The sequence below is a fragment of the Amphimedon queenslandica genome, unplaced genomic scaffold (genome assembly GCF_000090795.2).
Source record: "Amphimedon queenslandica unplaced genomic scaffold, v1.1 AMPQUscaffold_13339, whole genome shotgun sequence".
NCBI classification, from domain to species: domain Eukaryota; kingdom Metazoa; phylum Porifera; class Demospongiae; order Haplosclerida; family Niphatidae; genus Amphimedon; species Amphimedon queenslandica.
Genome location: NW_003546425.1, coordinates 53,043 through 73,481, shown reverse-complemented (window position 1 = coordinate 73,481; position 20,439 = coordinate 53,043). Strand labels below are relative to the sequence as shown.

General features: G+C 36.4%; 9 protein-coding genes across 10 annotated transcripts; 7 read left to right on the top strand and 2 right to left on the bottom strand.

Annotated features, from left to right (window-relative positions):
• Nucleotide 1: 1 nt before the first annotated feature.
• On the top strand, nucleotides 2-1,276 carry LOC109583000 (uncharacterized). The gene is made up of 2 exons (XM_019998120.1): nucleotides 2-270; nucleotides 335-1,276. Exons 1-2 carry the CDS (start codon nucleotides 217-219, stop codon nucleotides 1,139-1,141), a joined length of 861 nt encoding a protein of 286 aa, XP_019853679.1. The 5' UTR covers nucleotides 2-216; the 3' UTR covers nucleotides 1,142-1,276.
• A 2,013-nt stretch (nucleotides 1,277-3,289) lies between these two features.
• LOC109583001 (myosin heavy chain, striated muscle-like) lies at nucleotides 3,290-4,633 on the top strand. 2 transcript variants are annotated; one of them, XM_019998123.1, is made up of 3 exons: nucleotides 3,290-3,428; nucleotides 3,483-4,071; nucleotides 4,102-4,633. In XM_019998123.1, exons 1-3 carry the CDS (start codon nucleotides 3,378-3,380, stop codon nucleotides 4,473-4,475), a joined length of 1,014 nt encoding a protein of 337 aa, XP_019853682.1. In that variant the 5' UTR covers nucleotides 3,290-3,377; the 3' UTR covers nucleotides 4,476-4,633. The 2 variants fall into 2 exon arrangements, with proteins under 2 accessions (XP_019853682.1, XP_019853681.1); XM_019998122.1 differs by having other exon boundaries at nucleotides 3,483-4,633.
• Nucleotides 4,634-4,830: 197 nt separating this feature from the next.
• On the top strand, nucleotides 4,831-5,991 carry LOC109583002 (myosin-4-like). The gene is made up of 2 exons (XM_019998124.1): nucleotides 4,831-4,966; nucleotides 5,022-5,991. Exons 1-2 carry the CDS (start codon nucleotides 4,925-4,927, stop codon nucleotides 5,940-5,942), a joined length of 963 nt encoding a protein of 320 aa, XP_019853683.1. The 5' UTR covers nucleotides 4,831-4,924; the 3' UTR covers nucleotides 5,943-5,991.
• A 719-nt stretch (nucleotides 5,992-6,710) lies between these two features.
• Nucleotides 6,711-7,740, top strand: LOC109583005 (uncharacterized). The gene is made up of 2 exons (XM_019998127.1): nucleotides 6,711-6,996; nucleotides 7,057-7,740. Exons 1-2 carry the CDS (start codon nucleotides 6,955-6,957, stop codon nucleotides 7,579-7,581), a joined length of 567 nt encoding a protein of 188 aa, XP_019853686.1. The 5' UTR covers nucleotides 6,711-6,954; the 3' UTR covers nucleotides 7,582-7,740.
• Nucleotides 7,741-7,962: 222 nt separating this feature from the next.
• On the top strand, nucleotides 7,963-8,652 carry LOC109583006 (uncharacterized). Its single transcript, XM_019998129.1, has 2 exons — nucleotides 7,963-8,018; nucleotides 8,080-8,652. Exons 1-2 carry the CDS (start codon nucleotides 7,977-7,979, stop codon nucleotides 8,572-8,574), a joined length of 537 nt encoding a protein of 178 aa, XP_019853688.1. The 5' UTR covers nucleotides 7,963-7,976; the 3' UTR covers nucleotides 8,575-8,652.
• A 36-nt stretch (nucleotides 8,653-8,688) lies between these two features.
• LOC100636790 (POC1 centriolar protein homolog A-like) lies at nucleotides 8,689-11,911 on the bottom strand. Its single transcript, XM_011406483.2, has 14 exons — nucleotides 11,814-11,911; nucleotides 11,679-11,763; nucleotides 11,550-11,629; nucleotides 11,409-11,500; nucleotides 11,246-11,354; nucleotides 11,017-11,195; nucleotides 10,408-10,523; nucleotides 10,259-10,341; nucleotides 10,076-10,126; nucleotides 9,953-10,021; nucleotides 9,844-9,889; nucleotides 9,696-9,793; nucleotides 9,375-9,650; nucleotides 8,689-8,866 (listed from the first exon to the last, which is right to left on the bottom strand). The coding sequence occupies exons 1-14, from the start codon at nucleotides 11,823-11,825 to the stop codon at nucleotides 8,762-8,764; spliced, it is 1,401 nt and encodes a 466-aa protein (XP_011404785.2). The 5' UTR covers nucleotides 11,826-11,911; the 3' UTR covers nucleotides 8,689-8,761.
• Nucleotides 11,912-11,942: 31 nt separating this feature from the next.
• LOC100636665 (gamma-tubulin complex component 2-like) lies at nucleotides 11,943-16,952 on the top strand. Its single transcript, XM_019998121.1, has 6 exons — nucleotides 11,943-12,010; nucleotides 12,061-13,963; nucleotides 14,308-14,497; nucleotides 14,712-14,869; nucleotides 16,380-16,486; nucleotides 16,686-16,952. Exons 2-6 carry the CDS (start codon nucleotides 12,082-12,084, stop codon nucleotides 16,869-16,871), a joined length of 2,523 nt encoding a protein of 840 aa, XP_019853680.1. The 5' UTR covers nucleotides 11,943-12,010; nucleotides 12,061-12,081; the 3' UTR covers nucleotides 16,872-16,952.
• LOC109583004 (uncharacterized) lies at nucleotides 16,910-18,547 on the bottom strand. Its single transcript, XM_019998126.1, has 4 exons — nucleotides 18,458-18,547; nucleotides 17,951-18,377; nucleotides 17,713-17,833; nucleotides 16,910-17,186 (listed from the first exon to the last, which is right to left on the bottom strand). Exons 1-4 carry the CDS (start codon nucleotides 18,495-18,497, stop codon nucleotides 17,136-17,138), a joined length of 639 nt encoding a protein of 212 aa, XP_019853685.1. The 5' UTR covers nucleotides 18,498-18,547; the 3' UTR covers nucleotides 16,910-17,135.
• Nucleotides 18,548-18,571: 24 nt separating this feature from the next.
• Nucleotides 18,572-20,437, top strand: LOC109583003 (eukaryotic translation initiation factor 4E type 3-like). The gene is made up of 8 exons (XM_019998125.1): nucleotides 18,572-18,856; nucleotides 19,015-19,114; nucleotides 19,339-19,436; nucleotides 19,544-19,604; nucleotides 19,772-19,838; nucleotides 19,971-20,065; nucleotides 20,280-20,337; nucleotides 20,387-20,437. The coding sequence occupies exons 1-8, from the start codon at nucleotides 18,597-18,599 to the stop codon at nucleotides 20,401-20,403; spliced, it is 756 nt and encodes a 251-aa protein (XP_019853684.1). The 5' UTR covers nucleotides 18,572-18,596; the 3' UTR covers nucleotides 20,404-20,437.
• Nucleotides 20,438-20,439: the final 2 nt, after the last annotated feature.

The following is a 20,439-nucleotide window of genomic DNA, read 5'->3' as shown; positions in this document are numbered from 1 at the left end:
TAATCGATAGTAAATCAATAATTGCAAGTTGTTACTCTACAATAAAAGAATACATTCACAACATCAAGACACATTTTCACAACATCTAGACCAACATGAAACCATAAATTATTGTTTTGCTGAGTTTTCCCTAAATGATCCTATATAAACAACTACAAGTTAACCCTACAGTTCCAGTCACATGGTTTTGTTTGACCATTTTTGGAGGCATAAAAAATGGAGGATGAAATGACTTATTTGACAAAACCAAGTGAAGCAGGATTACATGAGGTAAACAGTACTAAACATTATAACTTACCCTTCATCATAATCATTCTCATTTCCTCATTGGCAGGTTGTACCAGGCACATTTCATGTCGATGGCTTAAGCTTTGCTGTCCTTTTTCAAAACTACTTGGAAGTCAAGGATCATGTATCCAAATTAGAGCTCACTTCACAAGGTCATAAGTTACAACTAGAAGAGCTGAAACTCAAAGAGGCTGAGATTAAAAAACAACTCATTGAACTAATTGAAAAATTAGAGGCTCAAGTAAAGGAAAATACACTAGCACTCAAAGGAAGGGCAGCAGAAAATGAAACTGAAAGTGGTGTAGTCTCACCACGCCCCTTGCCTAAAAGTGATGATATCTTTAAACGCTTGGCAGCACTAGAGAAACAAGTGCAAGATAACACACAAGCATGTAAAGTGGCCTCTCAGCTAACAGAAAAAGCTGAAAAACAGCTCAAAAAAGAAGCAGGGGAACACTTTAAAAAGCTTGAGACCCAAATAGCAGAAATTCAGACTATGCAGAAAGAGCTTAAAGACTCTAGTGAGTCAAAACTCAAGGCCATGAAGAATGAACTTGAAAAGTACATTGATGAGAAGTTTAACCAATTATCTGCCCAAATACCAAGTGGTCTTGAGATTGACAGTATCAATCTACCACGACGATATCTTTCAAAGTCTACAAGTAATCTAAGTGACTCTGGATTAGAAAAAACCGACTCTTCGCAGCAACGAACTCGTTCATCAGAAAATTTACTCTCAGACGATCGAGATTCCAGGTTATTGAATAAGTCAAAATTGCAGCCCAGGGACACTAGTACGCCAAGAAAAGATGCATTATCACCTAGTATAAAGCAAAAAACTAAGACCAAATAGTAAAAGCTCCTGCAGACTCCAGAGTCACTTAATATAGCTTACCATAGGACTGAATGCATTAATAGTAATTTAATATTAAATTGGCATTTATGCGGCATTTAACTTCAATGGTGTTATAACTAAAACCAAATGAAATGTAAAGGTTAAAAACTGGGCCAATTAAAGTTTCTTACTGTTAGCACTGTTTAGATGAACTTAGGTTGCCATTTGCTTTGATGCATAATATCCGGTTTATCCTCCGTATACTTCAAAAACATGGAATCACGTGGCTCCACTTTGAAATTTGAATAATAAAAATGCTGCACATTACTGATGTCATTATTAAAATAGGTAAATGTTTACTTTAAAGCATGTTCCTTGTGCAATCTGGGCTTCTTATACTAATTGTTTATCTGCTTTATCATCAAATTCGTACAAAAATGTGTCTAGCTAGTCCACCAACAGACGGCACCAGGAAATTACAGCAGACACAAGAGAGAGTTACAGCAAGATATGGCTGAAAGCTACCAGTCATCACCCAAAGAAGAGTCTACACAAGAAGTAACTTTAAGTTTATATTATGCCATTTTATATGCTGCTTGTTAAATAGTTTGTGTCTGGCACCCTGGTGTGTAGATCATCTTTTGCCGATGTCTTTGGAAAGTACATTGATGTAAAAAACCGTATCCATCAAATTGAAGATTTTCAAAAGCAGCAGAAAACACACATAGATCATCTCTCAAAAGAATTCCAATCACTCAAACAGCTTAAGGAGGAAGAGAGTAAGCTTAAACAGGAAATTTACAAGGTCCTTGAGCAGCTAGAGACTCAGGTCTATGCTAACACTGAGTGTATCAAGAGTCTTGAATCAAAGTTTGATAAATTCCTTGTAGTTTCAGCTAGGAAGGATGGTAATCAAGATGATGTGATGACTCGATTGGTGGCACTAGAGGAAAAAGTGTTAGCTAACACTGAGGCATGCAAAGAGATGAAACTTAGGAATAACTTAGAGCAACGGCTTAGTGATTCAGAAGCACTCATTCAAGTTCTTTTTAAGGAGACAGCACAGCTGCATGAGCAGATAAATGAAGTTATGTTTGAAGAAGGCAAGCCAAAAAAGCAGCCTACACCTGTACATGTGAATGATATGATACAGACTTACGCACCTCAAGGCAACCAAAATATGGCAGTTTCTTATGGTCGTAAGCAGCTTGTTTCTGTATCTAGTAACAGCAGCAGCTCAGATGCAGACACCACTCATGGTCTTGGACGTGCTTTATCTACTGACAACATACCAAATGCTATGAGTAGAAAGGCAGAGCTAAAACGATTTACACAATCAATGCAGCAAATAGATCTGCCACCAATGGAGACACTGAAAGACAAGAGCAGTAGTCGAGCAACACTTGATGAAGTTATGTAAAACAGTGGGCCTTTGAAAATGATTACTGGAATTTGGAAAATAACTACAAAATAGTACAAGTTACTAATATCCTCTCAGTGCATGTTTGTTGATTTTATAGTTCTTTAGGTGTTATTTGTTTGGTTGTACTTTTTGTAAAAACAATTATCCTTTGCTGATTGATAATTGAATCTTAATGCAAGCATTACTCTAATTATAATAATCTTGATGCAAGGCATTCATGGTTATTGATTATATACTATGTCCCAGTTCAGTTTGGGACGGAAGTGGAAGCAGCTGCGAAATGTAGTTACGTCACAAAATGACGTATTTTAATTATATTCATAGAAGCATGGCGGCTGTGTTGTTTCACTCTTAAAACAGTCTTGCTGTTGCTGATAAGCAGTACAATAGCTGCTGGAGCCTACTAGTCTTCATAATGGCCATTATTATCAAAAGATCTGGCTCTGTTAGCTTTTTAAAAGAAGAATTATCAGTTTGGGCGCTCGACCACATGTTCTTATGTAAACTATGACGTAGATAAATTGTCATAAAACGTCATTTTGGTATGCCATTGGGTTTATAGGGAGAACCCGGTTCTCAGGGTTCCCAAGGGCTGAGAGACCCAAAATTTCACAGATTTTGATGGACTTTGGCGACTAAGAACCTGTAAAAGTTTCATCCTTATCCCACATTCCTATAGAAAGTTATTCCAGTTTTTCTTGTCCCAAACTCAACTGGGATATATCTAGCATAATACCGGTGGCAGTTGCATCACGTGATAGTTCTTGTACCCTCTAACCTGTACCCTGATTGCTGACCTCTTTTGTCCTTTTTGTTTATGTTGTTGTTTTCATGGCAGAACAATATCAAGTCAGCTGTGAAAGTGCCACAAACAAGACCAGGGTAATTAATATCCCCCAGTAAGACTACGCTGAGTCTTTTTGTTGTTACATTTAGAGCGGAGTAGTAGGTGTACTCGTTGCTGATGATCTCTCGACAGAAGATGTTATAAAACAAATAAGCCGTCGTCTGGAGATCCTTAGCAGTGATGTCAGCGAAATCACCGATTCTATGCAAGGCTTGAAGAAAAGGGAGGACCTCCAGGACCAAAATGTCCAGGCTCAATTCCGTTGTCTTGAAAAGAGGCTCATTGGTATCGCTCACCAAGCCCTAGTCCCGGCCATGGATGATGCTGTCAAAAAAGTTGAGGAGGAGTCAAGGAGGCTAAGTGGTGTTTGTGAGGGTGTTCGCAAGAAGGTTGATTTGGAGTCTGAGAAATTAGAAGGTGTGTCAACGAAGGTTAATCAAGAATCAGACAAATTGGAAGATGTTTCCAGGAAGGTGAATGAGGAGTCTAAGAAACTGGAAGGCCTCTCCGAAAAAGTAGACAATGAGTCCAAGAAATTGGAAGACATTTCTAAGAAGGTCAATCAGGAGTCTGAAAAATTGGAAGGTGTTTCCAGAAAAGTGGACGAAAAATCAGAGAAACTGGATCAAGAGTCAAGAAGACTGGATGGTTTCACTGAGAAAGTAGATCAAGTAGATGACGCAGCATCTAACTTAACTCGCTTATCAAGTGAAGTATCAGAGCTTAAAAAGTATGTCAAAGAGCTTGAGTCTTATAAAATAAACCGTCGTCGTTCCTCTGACCGCCTTGATAATGATCGTAATATAAGCTCATATGAAAATTTCATTACTATCCTAATACAATTGATTGACAAGTTTCTCCTTCAACCTAACCGCACTCCTCCTCCTCCAAACTTCTCCAGATTACGGTCACGGTCCTACAGTTTTTCAGCATCCGATTCAGCATTCGAGGACGAACTGGATGATGTCTTTGAAACTCCTGTCTCTCCAACATCTTCCATTACAAGAAATCCTACTTTGAACCAAGAAGACAAAAAATTATTGATTAATATTCGTCGCATGTTGTCAGACAAATCAAAGTAGTTCACACTTCACGCTATGTATGTCTCAGTCCTGTGGTCAAGCAAGCTGTACAATTGAAGCTGTTTTGCATGATTTTTGTTATTGTCTTTCCCTTTCATTTCTTCAAAACTTCTACATAAAATAAACAAGTATGATGGCCATGCAATGTTAATTAAACTGACATCACTTACTTTTTGTGTTCAGATTTCTTTGTTTTCTACCACTAGAATTAAATTTGGTATTTGTAAAATACATATACTTTTATAGAACAAGAGCGCACGAATGCTAGGCTGTCAGTCACATGAGTAATGCTACATTGTGTAGTTCATTGTCCACAACTGATTGTGCTGCATATATGGGTTTCTATCATAACTGCAAGTCACGTCTAATATAGTAGTGAAGCGGTGATAGCCATCTAGAGAGTAGAGTTTTATCACAGTACAGTTTTGTCTTAGTAAGAGCTAAGTGAGATGGCAGAAAGCTACCAGACTACATCTGAAAAAGAGTCAGAGGTAATCAGATCCAGTCTATAGAATAATTGTAACCCAAATTCATCTTCTTTTATAGTATGTTCATGGCATGCTACCACATTCATATACATATGCTGTTGTCTTTGAACGGTATAAAGCAGTTCATGATCAACTGGAAAAATCTCAGAAGAAACTTGAAGAGTCTCAGAAACAACAAGGGGATCATGTCGAAGAACTGAAAAAAGAAGTCCAGTCACTAAAAGAACAAAAGAGTCAGCTTAAACAGGAAATTTACAAAATTATTGGGGAGCTAGAGACCAAAGTTGATGCTAACACTCAGAGTATTAAAAATCTTGAATCTGAACTTAGCAGGGCCATTAAATCGTTTAGTAAAAGTAACGATGAGGAAGATATTTTGCATCGTTTAAAAGCATTAGAGGGAAAAGTAAAACCTAGTATGGAGGCTTATGGTTACCATGACAAGAAGATTAAAGAATTGGAAGAGCGTATTAAGGATTTGGAAGAGGAGTGTGAAAATTCCAATGAGCTCATTAAAAATCTTTTTGACCATAATGCAAAACTAAACGAACAAATGAACAATCTGTCCGATGACATCACAATGTTACAGAGTCAGCAAGCCACATCAGGAGAAGACAAGTCAGGCAAATCATGGTGGTCCAGAAGGAATGGAAAGAAGAAAAAAATCCCAGTTCAAGATAGTGATCATGAGAGTAGTACTATTTTTGCAGATAAGGCTACTAGATCAGATAAGGCGACCCCTACAAGTCTTAGTCAGGCAGAGTCTGACTATACAAATCCTACTAGCCTCAAACGCACTTCTTCTGTTCATGTCAAGCAAAAGGCAAGCAAAATTAATGAGAGTCTAACATTCAAACATGGTCACAAACGTGCTTCTTCTACTGGAGACCTACTTGCTACTGTGGACAAAGGAGCAGGGGAACACGAAACCTTGAAAGAACCATTGAGCAGCAGTCGTGCAGCACTCAATAAGATTTAATTGTACTTAACTCTGGACTGTCCTGTGCTCAAAAATAAAAGCATTTTATTATGTCTTTATAGTGTACACTGTAGAATAAGTGTGTATGCATATGATGTCTTTTTTATTAATTATTTGGTTGTACTTGTAAGGTTATTCTTTGTTGATTATCAGTACATTCCTTTAACTTATTTTCTGTAATTGTAACCTCTGCTCTAATATTGTTAGTAAAATACAATTGCGTTACTATGCAAACCTATGGAGAGATATATGTACATCAGGTCCTACAAGAATTTGGCATAGTGCTCAGCTTCTTGTTAGTAGATTTTAAGTTAAGTTGGGCAAAAAATCGAACCAACATGGTCTTTGGTCAAATTTCATCAAAAATGTCTAGAGGATTATGAAGATATTTTTCAACTTTTATAATTTTTTGATGCACATTGATGCTCTTATGTTACATAAAAATTTTGAGCTTGTTCCAATCAAAATTAATGAAGTTTTTAAAGTTGCTCAACAATTAGCTGTACTATTATGATGGATCTCTTTACAGCTTTTACGACCTTTAAAAAGCTTTCATTTGAGAGGCATGATTGGTTCTGTTTAAGAATAATAATAATAATAATAAATGATTTTTTAACTGTAAAAGCATAGTACAAGAACTAAAGAACAATGTTATTAAAGGCTAGCTACAACTTGTACAGCAATTATAAATTAAAATTAAGAGTTACTACTGTGAACTAGTTGTGAACTAAATGACAATTACCAATTATATACAACAAGGACAAGTGACAGACTGAGCTTACTGAAGCTCTTATTAAATAAGACTAATTAATTTCTTCGTCCGTGGGCGGTACACAATGGTTTGAGAAAAAGTCACGTGATTAGGAAGGGGAGGGCCGGTTGGCGCAAAAATTAATTTTAAAAAAGTAACTGTCATCTAACGAGAAGTTTAAAACTTCTCTTTTGACTTGAATTCTCTTTAAAAAATATCTCTTCTCTCTCTCTCTCTCTCTCGAGACAATATTTAATCAAAATGAGCTCATACGAAGAAGAAGCTAAACAAGATACACAGCAGGTAGAACCTAGAATGATGTTCTAACAGACCTAGGTTATTATTATAAATATTTTATTATAGTTTGTCACAGGTCTATTGAATACTGAAGGCCTACCCACTGTATTTGACAAGTGCTTGAGTATAAGTCGAATTGAAGATAAACTAAAGTCTCTAAAGGAGCAGATTGAGGAATGCCTAAAAGATACTGCTCACAAAGAACTGAAAGCTCAAATGTTGGATCGTCTAGAGGCTATTGAGAGAGATTTAACAACAGTTACAACACATGTAAAAGAAGCTCAAAAAGAAGCGAAAGAAAATAATGAGAAATGTCAAAAGCAAATAAAAGAATTACAAAGTATTGTTGCAGAGCAACAGAAAGTCATTAATGAACTTGTTAATGAGGTTCGCAAGGAAAATTTACCCCCAATAGGAACTCTGCCTGAGTCTACACCTCAACAAAAGAGTACACCATCTAATGTTCATGATGACTCAGGGTATCTAAGTGCTCATAGCATCAGAAGTAAACCCACCGTATCTGGTGAGCAAGAACTGAAAATAAAACTAGACTATCCAGATGAAGACTCTATAGCACCTTCCACACACTAAAAATAGGTTTCTAGTTATTTTTATGGATGCATGTAAATCTTAGGAGTTAAATATTTATTTATGTTCTAGTTAGCATACTTAATTTTTTTCTACTAAATATTGATAAATTTTATATACTAGTTTTATAATTAGGCTTCAATAAATACTGTGCTATTTTTGTTAAGAAGTTATTTTACACATAGATTGTCAGTATTAATTGTAAATGCTATATGAGGTTCATAATTAAAGATTGTTCCAGTTTAAAACTTTTATGGTTTACTATTATGAAGTGTTTGCATAATGATATCTTTACTGGATAAAAATACCCCTGCACTATGTCAATGTATTGATGTTATGAAAACAAACCCTGACAACCTTCAATAGTCCATTCAGCTAATAAAGACAGGTCAACAAACATGAATTTTTATCAAGTAGAATCCAAACAAGAGACACAACAGGTATGACATAAGGTTTATGGAGCTAGACCTCATTGGGCAATAACAACTAATATCATTATAGTGTGTCCCTGGTCTGTTGAGCTGTAAAGATCTTGGCCTGCCCACTGTGCTTGACCAGTACTTAAAGGTATCAGAGCGTATCTGTCAAATTGAAGCATCCCAAAAAGATCTCACAGAAGAAGTCAAGTCTCTAAAGCAACAAAAGGAATGCCTTAAGGAGCGGATTGACGAATGTCTAAAAAAAGCTACTGATCAAGAAGAACTTAAAGAATTGATAGCTCAAATGTTGGGTCGCCTAGAGGCTCATGAGAAAAATGCTGCAACACTCAATGCTGAAAACCGTATCTGCAATCTTGAAAAAACTGTTGCAGAACAGGGCAAACTCATTGAAAAGTTAAATTCTGAGCTCCAGATCCAAAGCAATGAACAATCTACAGCCATGTCTGATCCACCAATAATTGACTCAGGAATCGAGAGTAGTGCCACCATCAAAAGTAAAAAGTCTAAGCCAAAAGATAAACCAAAAACACAAATGCTCTACTTCCCACGTTATTAATAGTATAATCATTAGATCTATTATCATGAGTGAAAATAGTGATTCTAAGTTCTTTTTATTCTACATAATAGGAGCTAATACAGGTCATTTTCTGTTTGGCTTTTTTTATTCCTCTATAGGTAAACCACAGTACTGGTATATATTTAAATTTTATATGTGTGCATGTGGGTGTGTTTGTATGCATATATTATGTATCTGGTTGTATTTGTAATGTTATTCTTTGCTGATTATCAATACATTCCTTTAACTTATTCTCTGTCATTGTTAGCCTCTGCTCTAATATTGACACAGTCTAAAAATAAAAAAAATAAATAAAAAATGAGACTAAAGAACATAATAGATTATATGCACAATCATGAGTGTATACCGTAGATCGGGAAATTTTCGTTGTTAAAATATTTTTGTGGTTGAAGTGACCCACAAAATTTTGACACACGAAATATTTTTTACAGTGAATAATTAGATTACCAAAATTAGTCTATTCTAACATGCAGTAGTGCATGCACGGCTGGCACGAGGCTCTTCTTAAAGCCCAATGAAGGCCTGAAGCTCTCACCCAAGAGGCTCCTTGTCAGTTTCAGTGCTGTCACGAGCAACTTCCATCGAATAGTAGTCCACCATTGTCAAGAGTCAGCAGCCACGTGTCCTGTTTATAACACATCCAAAATTTTTCGTGTTAAAAAAATTTCGTGGATGGGTCAACCAACGAAAATAAAACACCTTGAAAAATTTTCACACCAATTATTTTTAACACAAAAATTTCCCGATCTACGGTACTTCACACCTTCCCTTTTCATTACCTGTGTTAGTATGTCCAATTGAGATACAATATGTTCAAGTGCGTTAGCTAACTGTGGTGGCATTGACAATGGCTCTAATGGTGCAGTGTGACGTGTACTATCATGATAAGAGGGATCTTCTCTCTCTGTGTGAGAGTGTAAAAGAGGAGGAGGAGGAGGGGGAGGAGAAGGGGAGGGTTGTCTTTGCTGTTGTGGTGAATGAAATAATTGTGGAGCTATATTAATGACTCCTGGATTAGGCTGCATGTTATCTCTGGGTCCTTTTAAAGGATTGAGCTAGATAAAAATAATAATAATTAAAAAATAATATATTTTAATCACTTCGTGTGCATATGAATGAGAGGTAGATGATGGAGGTGGGTCGTGTTTGTGATATGGTATACTGCTACCGACTTGACTTCTTATGTTATTCTTCAATACTAAACATACACACTCATACACATTCAGTGTAATATAATCTCTATTGTACCTTCATTTGAGTCTATAGAATCAAAGTTAGTCTTCCAAACTAAAACCTACAATAGAACATTGTATGTACATAATGTACATGTACATGCATGGTGAAGTATTGTATGTACTTGTTCATCAGCTCCAACTGAAGCAAAGAAATCTCCTGATGGTGAAAAGTCCACATCCATAGCAGCAGCCTATATAAGTATAAAATAAATTTAGTTATGTACATCTCGATTGTGGTCTCTAGCCTTGTGTCCATGAAGAGTGTAATATGGTCTTCCTTCAATCAGATCAAATATCTAAGTGCAAAGTAGTAATTATGGCATACATGTACATAATATAATGGGAAAAAGGATAATGTACATGTATATGACATACACATGTACACACGACGTACACATGTACATGTATGACTACATGTATAATGTTACTTTTAATGTATTGTCACTTGAGGCTGATAGTAGATAGTTTCCTGATGAATGAAAGCATATTCCATTCACTGAATTACTGTGTGCTGCAATAAAAAAGAGATCAACCACTTATGATAAAGATGGCTATTGAATTGATAACTTAACTGTACCTTGATAGTATTGTAATAATCTGTTGACTCTTATGTCCCATATCTTAATGGAGCTATCAGTAGTACCAATGCCAATGCAGTTACCATCAGGATGAAATGCAACTGTACTAGCAAACCTATGGACAGAGAGATACATGTACATCAGGATAACCCACAGGAATTTGGCACGTGTTTTTATGTTGTGTAGAAACTTTGAGTTGGTTCTGATCAAAAAGTTGAATTTTTTACAAATTTTTAAAGTTGCTCAAAAATTGGGTTAAAAACTCAGCCTGTACAGTACGGGGTATTTCATCAAAAATGACTAGGAGAAAATTCTAGATTTTTTAAATAGATATAGAAAGCTATATGTAATTCTGATCAAAATTTAATCAAATTTAATTAAATTTAAAGTTACTCTAAAAAGCCAAAAATATGCTCTTTAGTTCACTTAGGAAACCCTATACAATGCAAACATACAATGTACATACATACATACATGCACTTACATACATACATACATGCATGTATATATACATGTATACACATACATACATACATGCATGTATATATACATGTATACACACATGTATTCTCTCTCTTTCTCCTCCCCTGTCTCTCTCTCTCCCTAACCCATTCTGTTCATGAAAGGTGTGTATACATCCTTTGCTAAGTCTATCCCATAGTTTGACAGTTTTATCGTCGCTGGATGATGCAATCAGTCTACTATCTGGTGAGAACTTGGCACAACGGACCCAGTTAGTGTGACCACTCAATGTGAACTGGTATTTCTGTCTATGCACCATCCATACCTTTAATAATATCATTTGTATTTATATTGCAATTATTATATGCATTATACCTTAATAGTTTTATCATCAGATGCTGTTAATAATGATTGGCCATCAAGTGAAAATTGAACATGACGTACTGAAGCAGTGTGAGCCTTAAATACAGTAGACTCACCTTTACTAGAGAAAGAATGTTACACATATATAAAGAACTATTGGGGTACATGTACATACATGCTTGGTATCCATAGTCTAACTGTTTTATCTCTTGAAGCCGATGCTACAAGATGACCGGACGGTGAGAAATCAACAGAATATATAGCATCCTGTCATGTAGTACAAAATAAATAAGAATTGACTATTTTATTCAATCACTTTGTGTCCAACGAAACGATATGCTCTTGATTGAGGTTTAAAATGCCAAATCATTAGTGATGAATCCATTGATCCAGTAGCTACAACAAAAGAGAAAAGACATAAGAGGATAGGGTATTCACAGCTAACCCAACTGTTTCATGTTTGGGTTGAAGGCCACACTGGTCACTGTGTCTTTATGACCCTTGAAATGTCTCTCAAGGGTTGGGTCTTCCTGTAACAGAAAGAAAAGGTAGTAGAGGAATAAAACTAGCTATTACTGACCACACTAGTCATTGGGATGGAGAGCTAGAGAGAGGAGGAGGGGAGACAGCTGAAGAAGAAACCTTGTTTAAATTTTAGCGCCAGCTAATTAAGTATACGGAGTCACGCCTCCTCTGTAAACTTTAAATTGTCATTTCCATATTCCATAGAAAGCTCCGTAAAATACCCCGTATACTTAGCCCGCCAAAACTTTCAGGGTGAGTTGAATGCTCAATTTCATTATAAAAATTATTTTATTTTATTTTAGGAAGAGAAAAAGAAAGTAAAAATGTCACACGAGTTTAAAATACATCACTTGACCTCTCAGCTATTGCAGCTGCTGCAGTTGAGGCATCTCTCCCCAGATACTTACAACGACACATTGATCAGTCACATGACACCTTACGTTACCACACAGATAAGCGTTCACACGTCTCTACGAAAAATATCGGAACACTCGTCAAAAAGGGAAGAGTTTTTGCAGCGATACAGTACTCTCAAAATAAAGCAACCTCGAGAACTTGACCCTCTAGTTTACCTGCTGGCAAAATTGACCGAAGATCCTAAACTATGCGATTTCATACGTAGACGACGCCCCCCGAGCCAGACCCCAAGGGTTCCTGTACAGGTTACAGATATTGAGCAGATTGATGTTCCAGTGGGTGTGGCCATACCAGAACTACCACCTCAAGACACTAAATTGACCCACAGACAATTGGAACTACTCAAGAACCAGCTCTCATCCTTTACTTCAAAAATGGAGGAAGCAGACAAGAAGAAAAAGCAAAGGAAAGAGGGCAGAGTGACGAGGGAATTTCCCTATGTTCCTCCATGGGTGAAAGACCGGGTCTACCTCACTTCTGATTATGTGTATCCTCCCCTACACTCAAAATTACCCCCTGACCCCCTAGGGGGTCATCCACTCTCCGCCCAACAGGAAATAATAATGAACGAACTCTTAAACCTAATGCAAGGCATTAATGGGCGCTACCTGTTTGCCAAGCAACTGAAAGAGGATCAGAAACGAGCCTTTACACTAGACCGTACCTTGGACACCAGCCTACAGTCTTTACTTCACAGACTCCTTCCTCTCTGTACTCACTACTCCTTGATATGTCGGTTTATTGAGGAACACTCTAAATTCACTCACGGTACAGTCCACCAGGCACTCTCTGCTTCAATGAGAGGTCTAGTCAGGGAATATTTACTGGTCGTCGCTCAACTTGAGACTCAGCTAAAAAGAAAGGAACTGACACTACAAAAGATATGGTATTATCTTCAACCTTGTATGCACACACTTGAGCTTCTAGCACACATTGCAGACACTATTAGTCGGGCACGTCACTGTCATGGCGGCCGAACTCTCTCTCTTCTTCACGATATCACCAGCAGCCTTTTAGGTGATAAGGACGGACATAAACTATCTCTTTATGTCACCAAGTGTGCTTGCTCTCCTTTCTTTCGGATGCTTGATGAATGGCTGGTCAAAGGAGAGGTCAGTGATCCTTATGGTGAGTTCATGATCAGTGAAGACAGAGAGATAGACACTCTCAGTCTACGAGAAGAGTACAATGATTATTACTGGGAGAGGCGCTATACGGCTTCGCAAGAAAACCTCCCTGTCTTTCTCGAAGTTGTAGCCGAAAAGATACTTCAAACCGGGAAATACTTAAACGTTGTTCGTACCTGTGGCCAAGACATCGAGTCTCTTGCCAACCTCCCCTCATCTGAACCCCCTGCCCAGTTAGAGTACAATCCTAATGAGAGGTATTACATAGAGCGTATTGGAGTTGCTTATGGTCGGGCTAGCTCTCAAGTCCTCAAGCTACTAATAACTGACAATCACTTGCTACAACACCTGACCTCCATTAAGCATTACTTCCTCATTGATCAAGGTGACCTTTTCGTTCATTTCATGGACATTGCAGAGGACGAGTTGCAGAAACCCGTCAGTATGATACCTCTCTCTCGGCTTGAGTCCCTCATGGAGTTAGCTCTTAGGACAAGCATTGCTAACTCTGATCCTTACAAAGATAATCTCAGTATCAAGCTCGAGCCGTATAACTTGAAAATGTTTTTGCGTCATGTTATATCAGTACAGCCAGAACAGGTTGAGCATGGGATATCCCCACCTCTTGTGACACGCCCACCTTCTTCTACTGCTCTACCAGGTGAGTGATTAATATTGCATTAGTTTTGCATTAGAATATAAATCAAGGGAATATTAATAAATGTGACTAGAACTGACAAAATTAGGGTAATATTTGGTCGTTAATTAAATTCATCTTTAAAGTGAAAAAGTTTCAACTTGCAAGTGTTTTTTTTTTTGAAAAGTACTGTTTGTAAAAATTACAAAAAGCTTTTTGCGCTTTATTCAAAATGATAATTTCAGCTGGACATGTGCAAGTTGACATTTATTCATTTTAATTAACCGCCAAATGGTACCTATTGTCAGTTCCAGTCCCAAATTACTTATCAGTATCATGTTAACTTTATCTTTATCTTTCTACAATAGGTTACGAGTGTGTTAGTTTAGACTATGAGGTAAAATGGCCGCTCTCTCTTGTACTCAATCGTCGCTCCATCACTCGCTATCAGTTACTGTTTAGGCACCTTTTCTTCTGCAAGTATGTGGAGAGAGAGCTGACACTGGCTTGGAAAGATAACAAGAATAAGCAGAGATCACCAACAGCCATTACACCCGGGTAAGTGGAATGTCCTTTTGCAATACATTTTTTTACATTCGTCTATAGTTATTATTATTATTATTATTATTATTATTATTATTATTATTATTATTATTATAAATAAAATGGTGGCAGAAAGACACAAAAAACAAACAAAAAACTCAACAGTAACAACAAGATTATTATTATTATTATTATTACTATTATTATCAATATTATTATTTTATAATAGTGGTGTGGCATCATTCGCTCTTCTCCAAAGAATGCTCAATTTTGTCCAAGGGTTACAGTATTACATGTGCTATGAGGTGCTGGAGCCAAACTGCCGTCACTTGGAGAGTAAACTAGCCCGTGTTGTCACTATTGATGAAGTATTAGCCCTTCATACTGGTAAGTACATATATCAGTTATCCACATGCATATTATATGTATTATATTCAATGGGATGTGGGTCCAGTGATAGGTGCATACATGTAAGTATAAGTTATTGCCATAGAGTAGAGATCAAGTCATGGCCCCTTATATGTACATGTACATGTACAATCACTTAATTGTAATACAAAGCCTGAAATTACATTCACACAATGTTCAGACATTGTGTCTGCATGAACACTGCCTTAATTTGATCAGTCATTTTTATTTAAAAAATTGTACAGAGTTTCCCACATGATTGTGGTATAATGCTCATGCAGCTTCTTGTTAGTAGATAAATTGTTGAGTTACTCAAAAAAGGGCCTAAGACACAGCACTGTAGTACAGGGTATTTTGACAAAAATTACAAGGAGAGAATTCTTCATTTTTATAATTTTTTCTGATACATATACATGTTCTTATGTTGTATAGAAAGTTAGAGCTAAATCCGATCAAGCTTAAATTTTTTATATATTTTTGAAATTGCTCAAAAATTGAGCCAACGACCAAAGGCTATAGCCTTTGCTTTTTGGCTAAATTTTGTCAAAAATGGCTAGGAGAGAATTTTCCATTTTTATAATTTTTTCTGATGCATATACATGCCCTTATGTAGCATATCAAGTTTGAACTTATTACGATCAAGTTTGGATTTTTTATGAATTTTTAAAGTTACACAAAAATCAGATCAAAGCCCCTGTACAGAATTTTTGGCCAAATTTTGTCAAAAATGGCTAGAATAGAATTCTACATTTTCAAAATTTTTAAAAATACATATACATGTACATGTTGTGTTTTTTAAAAGTTTAATTGAATTCCGATTAGGTTTGGATTTTTTATAAATTTTTTAATTTACTCAAGAATTGGGCCAAAGTTCCTGTACTATAGTACAGGGTCATTGGCCAGATTTTGTCAAAAATGGCTAAGTGAGAATCTTCCATTTTAATAAATTTTGTGATACATATACATGTTCTTATGTTGTGTATCAACTTTGAGCTGATTCTGATCCAATTTGGGTTTTGTAGTGCATGTCAGCTCATGGAGCTCATGCTACTGGTATTTACACGTAGTTCACTTAGCATGCTTTGTAGGTACCCTGCAGTTGGACATGATAAATTGGTTATTATGTTGAATTGCTTGATTAAAATTTACCATGTATAAATTATTTTGAAAATTTTGTTGTTTGGACAAAATGGTAGATTAACACAGAATTTGGTCAGACAATTGAGAAAGATGGTCAGAAAATGTCCAATGTCCAACTGCAATTCAGACATTGCATTTTTGGATAATAAATTTTGCTGATTTTGTGGATGGTTCAAATTTGTGAAGTTACATGTAAATTTAAGTCGTTAATTTTTGCAACTTTTGTATCCACGAATGCCTAGTAGAAAAATTGTATCCACGGAATATAAGTGCTGTACTTACATTTAATTCAAGAGCTTGCTTAATTGTATTGAAATTATAACACTTTCTACTACTTTTCCTTTTTTAGATTTCCTTGATCGCTGTCTTAAAGATTGTCTCCTAACAAATAGAGAGGTTGTTGAGCTCACCAATCACTTACTGCAGTGCTCTCTCACTTATGGAAACTTCATGCAGGTATGCACATCTTACATGTACATACATGCAGCACTTGTTGAATCCATTACACAGTTTATACAGGAGTCAATGGACATAGAAATGCCTCCAATTTCATGCAACATACTGCATACTGTTATTACTGTATAAACTAAATCCTGCATAAGTAATAATTATATTGGGCCATCTATATTCTTTATCCTACATCTCCCTTTGTTAGGAGTTATCTTCTAATGCAATATCTAACGATGTCCTTCCAGAGGTTGCAAAGTATGAGAGAAATTTCACTCGTGATCTCTCGTCTCTGTTAAGTATACTCAATGAAATGTCAAAGGTTGAATCAGAGAGAGCCTGGAGCCACATGATCACAAGATTAGACTATAACAGCTTCTACACTGTTGCATAGAAACACTCATTGTCTTTGATTTGTTGTTATAGCTAGTATACTGAGGTGTACTGTGTTATACTGAGATAATAATTAAATTAATGAATAAATCAATAATACGGACACCAGCCAATAAGAAATAAAAAATTTATAATAACACACACGCACACATTAAGACCTGTATTCACACTGTAGTCTCTACGATATTAACTATAGCTACAAATAATACAGCAACGATAATAATAATTATTATTGTGGATGTGATTTTTAAATGTTGATTTTTCTTCAATTCATGTCAGAAAACTGAAGTATTGGTTGCCTTGAATCAGATGAAATCTAAAAAGTGTAACAAAAATTAGAGGTGATTTTCAGAGCCTATATTTTGAAAAAAGGAGACTATAGTCTGCTTTTTCAACAATTTGCTACTTTTTGTGATAACTCAGAAAGTTGTAGCTAGAATCAGCTCAAACTTTCTACAAGCATAAGGACATCAATATGCATCAGAAAATGTAATAAAAATTTGAGGCAATTTCGGAGCCATTTTTTGGAAAAAGCATGGGCTACAGCCTTTGCTTTTTCCAAAAATTAGCAAATTTCTAATGACCGTAAAAATATTTGTCAGATACAGATCAAACTTTCTACATAGCATAAGGATATCAATATGTATCAAAAATGTAATACAAAGGGAGGGGGTGATTAAAAAATTAAAAGCCATTTTTTTGAAAAAATCATGGACTATTATAGTCCATGGTATATTATTCAGAAATTGGCAAAAAGAATCCTGACATTGAAAGTAAGGACCCCTTTAGTCCCTTAGGCAAATAACCCATTGAGTGATTGTACAGTATATGTACTGGCTCACAGTGAATGATGGTTCGTTGTCCAATGCATCCTCCACGTCTTCGTCTTCATCCTCTTCATATTCATCATCACTCCCATCAAGATTGTGCAGGGGCATTAAATGGAGTCTGATGTTCTTCATTCTGAGGCAGAAATAAAAAAAATAGCAAAATAAATATAATTATATTAATACATGTATTAAGACTCTATCAATTAAAACTAAAAATACTAGTGGCATTAATAACAATAGTAATGCTTACTTTCTATATCTTCTGTAACAGAGTATCAAGGAAGCAATAATGACAACAATGACTAGTAGGACCAATGGAGGTATGGTGATATACAGGACTAATCTAGACTCCAGTGATAAAGTTGGAGACGTGGGCGTACCACTGGGAGGAATAGAATGTGAAGATCGACTGTGTACTGTGGATACTCCCTCTGATACTGAAGCAGCAGTTCTAATACTCTTAGAGGTTTTAGATGTATTAGTAGCATCACTTGAAGTAGGTAGGCAGCTTGTCATGTGACTTTCGGTATCGGTCACATGACTCGATGGCTCAATATCAGTAGTGGTCACATGATTGGTTATTGTAATGCTATCAAGAGTGGAGGAAGAGTCGAAATCAATGTCAGAAATCGATGAAGAAGGTGCCCATTCATCAGTAAACAAATCATTAGAAAAACCTGAAAAAACACAATTTTATAAATCTGTGACTATAAGTGAATATACTATACATAGATATAATACTAGTATCATTTCTTACCAAGTTCTATCAGTAAGACAAGAATTAGAATGAAATTCATGTTCTTCCTCTCTTTCAATGTTCAATATGGGCGTGGTCAATAAAGTAGGCGTGGAGGTTAAATTCTTTGTTTGACAGGAGTGGTTTACTTGACCACAAAATGGCGGAGTCCAAGGAGGACGTAAACATTCATCCTTCGCTCCAGCGCCCAGTCGTAGGGTCAAGACACGAATCCCCCATACCCTCAGATAGACTCTCGGCTATGGAGGACGAAGAGGAGAGAAGGAAAAGAGCAGCTTCGCCGCGTCTCTCGAGGAAAACTCTGGAAGAGCTCGAGAGTGCAGATCAGAAAAGACAAGAGAAGGGCTGGGAGGCTGATGACCCACCTCTAACGACACCATGGACGTTCTGGTTTCAAAGGTACTGATAATTCAATTAATTTTTGTACAATAGAAAGTACTTAAATATCAATAAATTATACATGTAGTTGTCACTTGTCACCTCCCATAATAAACATACATGTAAAATATGCAAAGTGCTATTATACTTAATGTTTTAAGTATTCAATGACACAATAGGACAACCAATCAATCACAGTTCTCATACGGAGGAGCTGCAGCTGATCCAAAGAACTTCTCTGAAGGTCTACGTGTAATTTACACAGTCCGATCAATCAAAGTATGGGCTTTACATATGCATGTACAGGCACAGTCGAACCTGCTATTGTGGACACATCTATAATTAGGACAGGTACATGTAGTGCAGCCCCAATGAAATATAAATGTATGTTAAGTTCCATAATTAGGACAGTATTGTTAGGTCTCAAGGTAGGCAGGTTTTGACTGTGCACATGTTCCTCTATGCATGCTGTACATGTTGTTAGATAACATGCTTTTGTTTAGGAATTTTTTAGTGTTTACAACAACATCAAACCTGCCAACCAGCTGTTCATGAGAGAATGCTATCATGTAATGAGACACGAGAACAGGAGACAGATGTGGTAAGAGAGAAAGAAAGAAAGAAGAATAGAGAGAGAGAGAGAGAGAGAGAGAGAGAGAGAGAGAGAGAGAGAGAGAGAGAGAGAGAGTCATAATATTTTCCATTCAGGGAAGATGTTAGTAATATCAATGGTGGCACTTGGACTTTCAAATGCAAGAAGGAAGACACAGTAAGACATACTGTAGTGTAGTCTATTATTGCAAGGGAATCCCCATTTGTAGAATATAGTACTATACACTATACATTATAGCTAGGGATGCACTATAAGTGGTCATCCAAATGATCCAATGTCATCATGTACATCTATGTAATCACACACCATTCCTCTCTCAATAGAATAATGTTTGGCAAGAATTATTGCTGGCAGCAATTGGGGAACAGTTTGCTGATTGCACAGCTGATGGTTAGTGCAAGTACATAAAACAGTCACTAAAATAAAAGTGTAGTTATACAATTACATAATGAGAGTGAAAGGAGAACTGTCAATGAATCATAAACTTTGAGAATTATGGCTTGTTGTTGTTGTTGTTATTAGATGATGATGTGGTGGGTGTGAGCGTTAAAGGACGAGATCAAGAGACTCAGTTCCAAGTGTGGAACGAGAATGCAGCCTCTGTCAGATCATCAACAGTAAGTCTAAATGCTAGTATTGAAATATTGGCTTCTACAGCCAAACTACAGGGATGTTTGTTGCTAATTACCTATGTATTTTCAAAAAATTTTCTCCCAAAGTGCTGTCTGTTATAATTATAAGGCTCTATTGTATGATTCTAATCTAGCATTCATGCATAAATAATATATTTCTTTTATAAATAATGATAATGTACTGATTACATGTGTATAGGTGATGGATAGAGTTAGAAAGCTCCTACCAGGAGTAGAGATAAGAGATTTTTATACCTGTAAGTACAACAACTGTAAAAACAATAATGTCCACCTCCTCTCCTCTAGCTGTTAAGAGAGGTTAGTAGATGTCTCACACCAGCCCCACTCCTATCAGCAGT

Coding starts and splice junctions, on each gene's coding strand:
- LOC109583000 (XM_019998120.1), top strand. CDS start 217: ATGGAGGATGAAATGACTTATTTGACAAAACCAAGTGAAGCAGGATTA. Junction 271..334: donor GTGAAGCAGGATTACATGAG/GTAAACAGTACT, acceptor CCTCATTGGCAG/GTTGTACCAGGCACATTTCA.
- LOC109583001 (XM_019998122.1), top strand. CDS start 3,378: ATGGCAGAACAATATCAAGTCAGCTGTGAAAGTGCCACAAACAAGACC. Junction 3,429..3,482: donor GTGCCACAAACAAGACCAGG/GTAATTAATATC, acceptor TGTTACATTTAG/AGCGGAGTAGTAGGTGTACT.
- LOC109583002 (XM_019998124.1), top strand. CDS start 4,925: ATGGCAGAAAGCTACCAGACTACATCTGAAAAAGAGTCAGAG. Junction 4,967..5,021: donor CATCTGAAAAAGAGTCAGAG/GTAATCAGATCC, acceptor CTTCTTTTATAG/TATGTTCATGGCATGCTACC.
- LOC109583005 (XM_019998127.1), top strand. CDS start 6,955: ATGAGCTCATACGAAGAAGAAGCTAAACAAGATACACAGCAG. Junction 6,997..7,056: donor CTAAACAAGATACACAGCAG/GTAGAACCTAGA, acceptor ATTTTATTATAG/TTTGTCACAGGTCTATTGAA.
- LOC109583006 (XM_019998129.1), top strand. CDS start 7,977: ATGAATTTTTATCAAGTAGAATCCAAACAAGAGACACAACAG. Junction 8,019..8,079: donor CCAAACAAGAGACACAACAG/GTATGACATAAG, acceptor ATATCATTATAG/TGTGTCCCTGGTCTGTTGAG.
- LOC100636790 (XM_011406483.2), bottom strand. Junction 11,630..11,678: donor CCCAAACATGAAACAGTTGG/GTTAGCTGTGAA, acceptor CTTTTGTTGTAG/CTACTGGATCAATGGATTCA. Junction 9,651..9,695: donor CTCATTCATATGCACACGAA/GTGATTAAAATA, acceptor ATTTTTATCTAG/CTCAATCCTTTAAAAGGACC.
- LOC100636665 (XM_019998121.1), top strand. CDS start 12,082: ATGTCACACGAGTTTAAAATACATCACTTGACCTCTCAGCTATTGCAG. Junction 13,964..14,307: donor TTCTTCTACTGCTCTACCAG/GTGAGTGATTAA, acceptor TTTCTACAATAG/GTTACGAGTGTGTTAGTTTA. Junction 14,498..14,711: donor CCAACAGCCATTACACCCGG/GTAAGTGGAATG, acceptor ATTTTATAATAG/TGGTGTGGCATCATTCGCTC.
- LOC109583004 (XM_019998126.1), bottom strand. CDS start 18,497: ATGAATTTCATTCTAATTCTTGTCTTACTGATAGAACTTG. Junction 18,378..18,457: donor TGTCTTACTGATAGAACTTG/GTAAGAAATGAT, acceptor GTGTTTTTTCAG/GTTTTTCTAATGATTTGTTT. Junction 17,834..17,950: donor TGTTACAGAAGATATAGAAA/GTAAGCATTACT, acceptor TTTCTGCCTCAG/AATGAAGAACATCAGACTCC.
- LOC109583003 (XM_019998125.1), top strand. CDS start 18,597: ATGGCGGAGTCCAAGGAGGACGTAAACATTCATCCTTCGCTCCAGCGC. Junction 19,839..19,970: donor TGCTGATTGCACAGCTGATG/GTTAGTGCAAGT, acceptor TGTTGTTATTAG/ATGATGATGTGGTGGGTGTG. Junction 20,066..20,279: donor CCTCTGTCAGATCATCAACA/GTAAGTCTAAAT, acceptor ACATGTGTATAG/GTGATGGATAGAGTTAGAAA.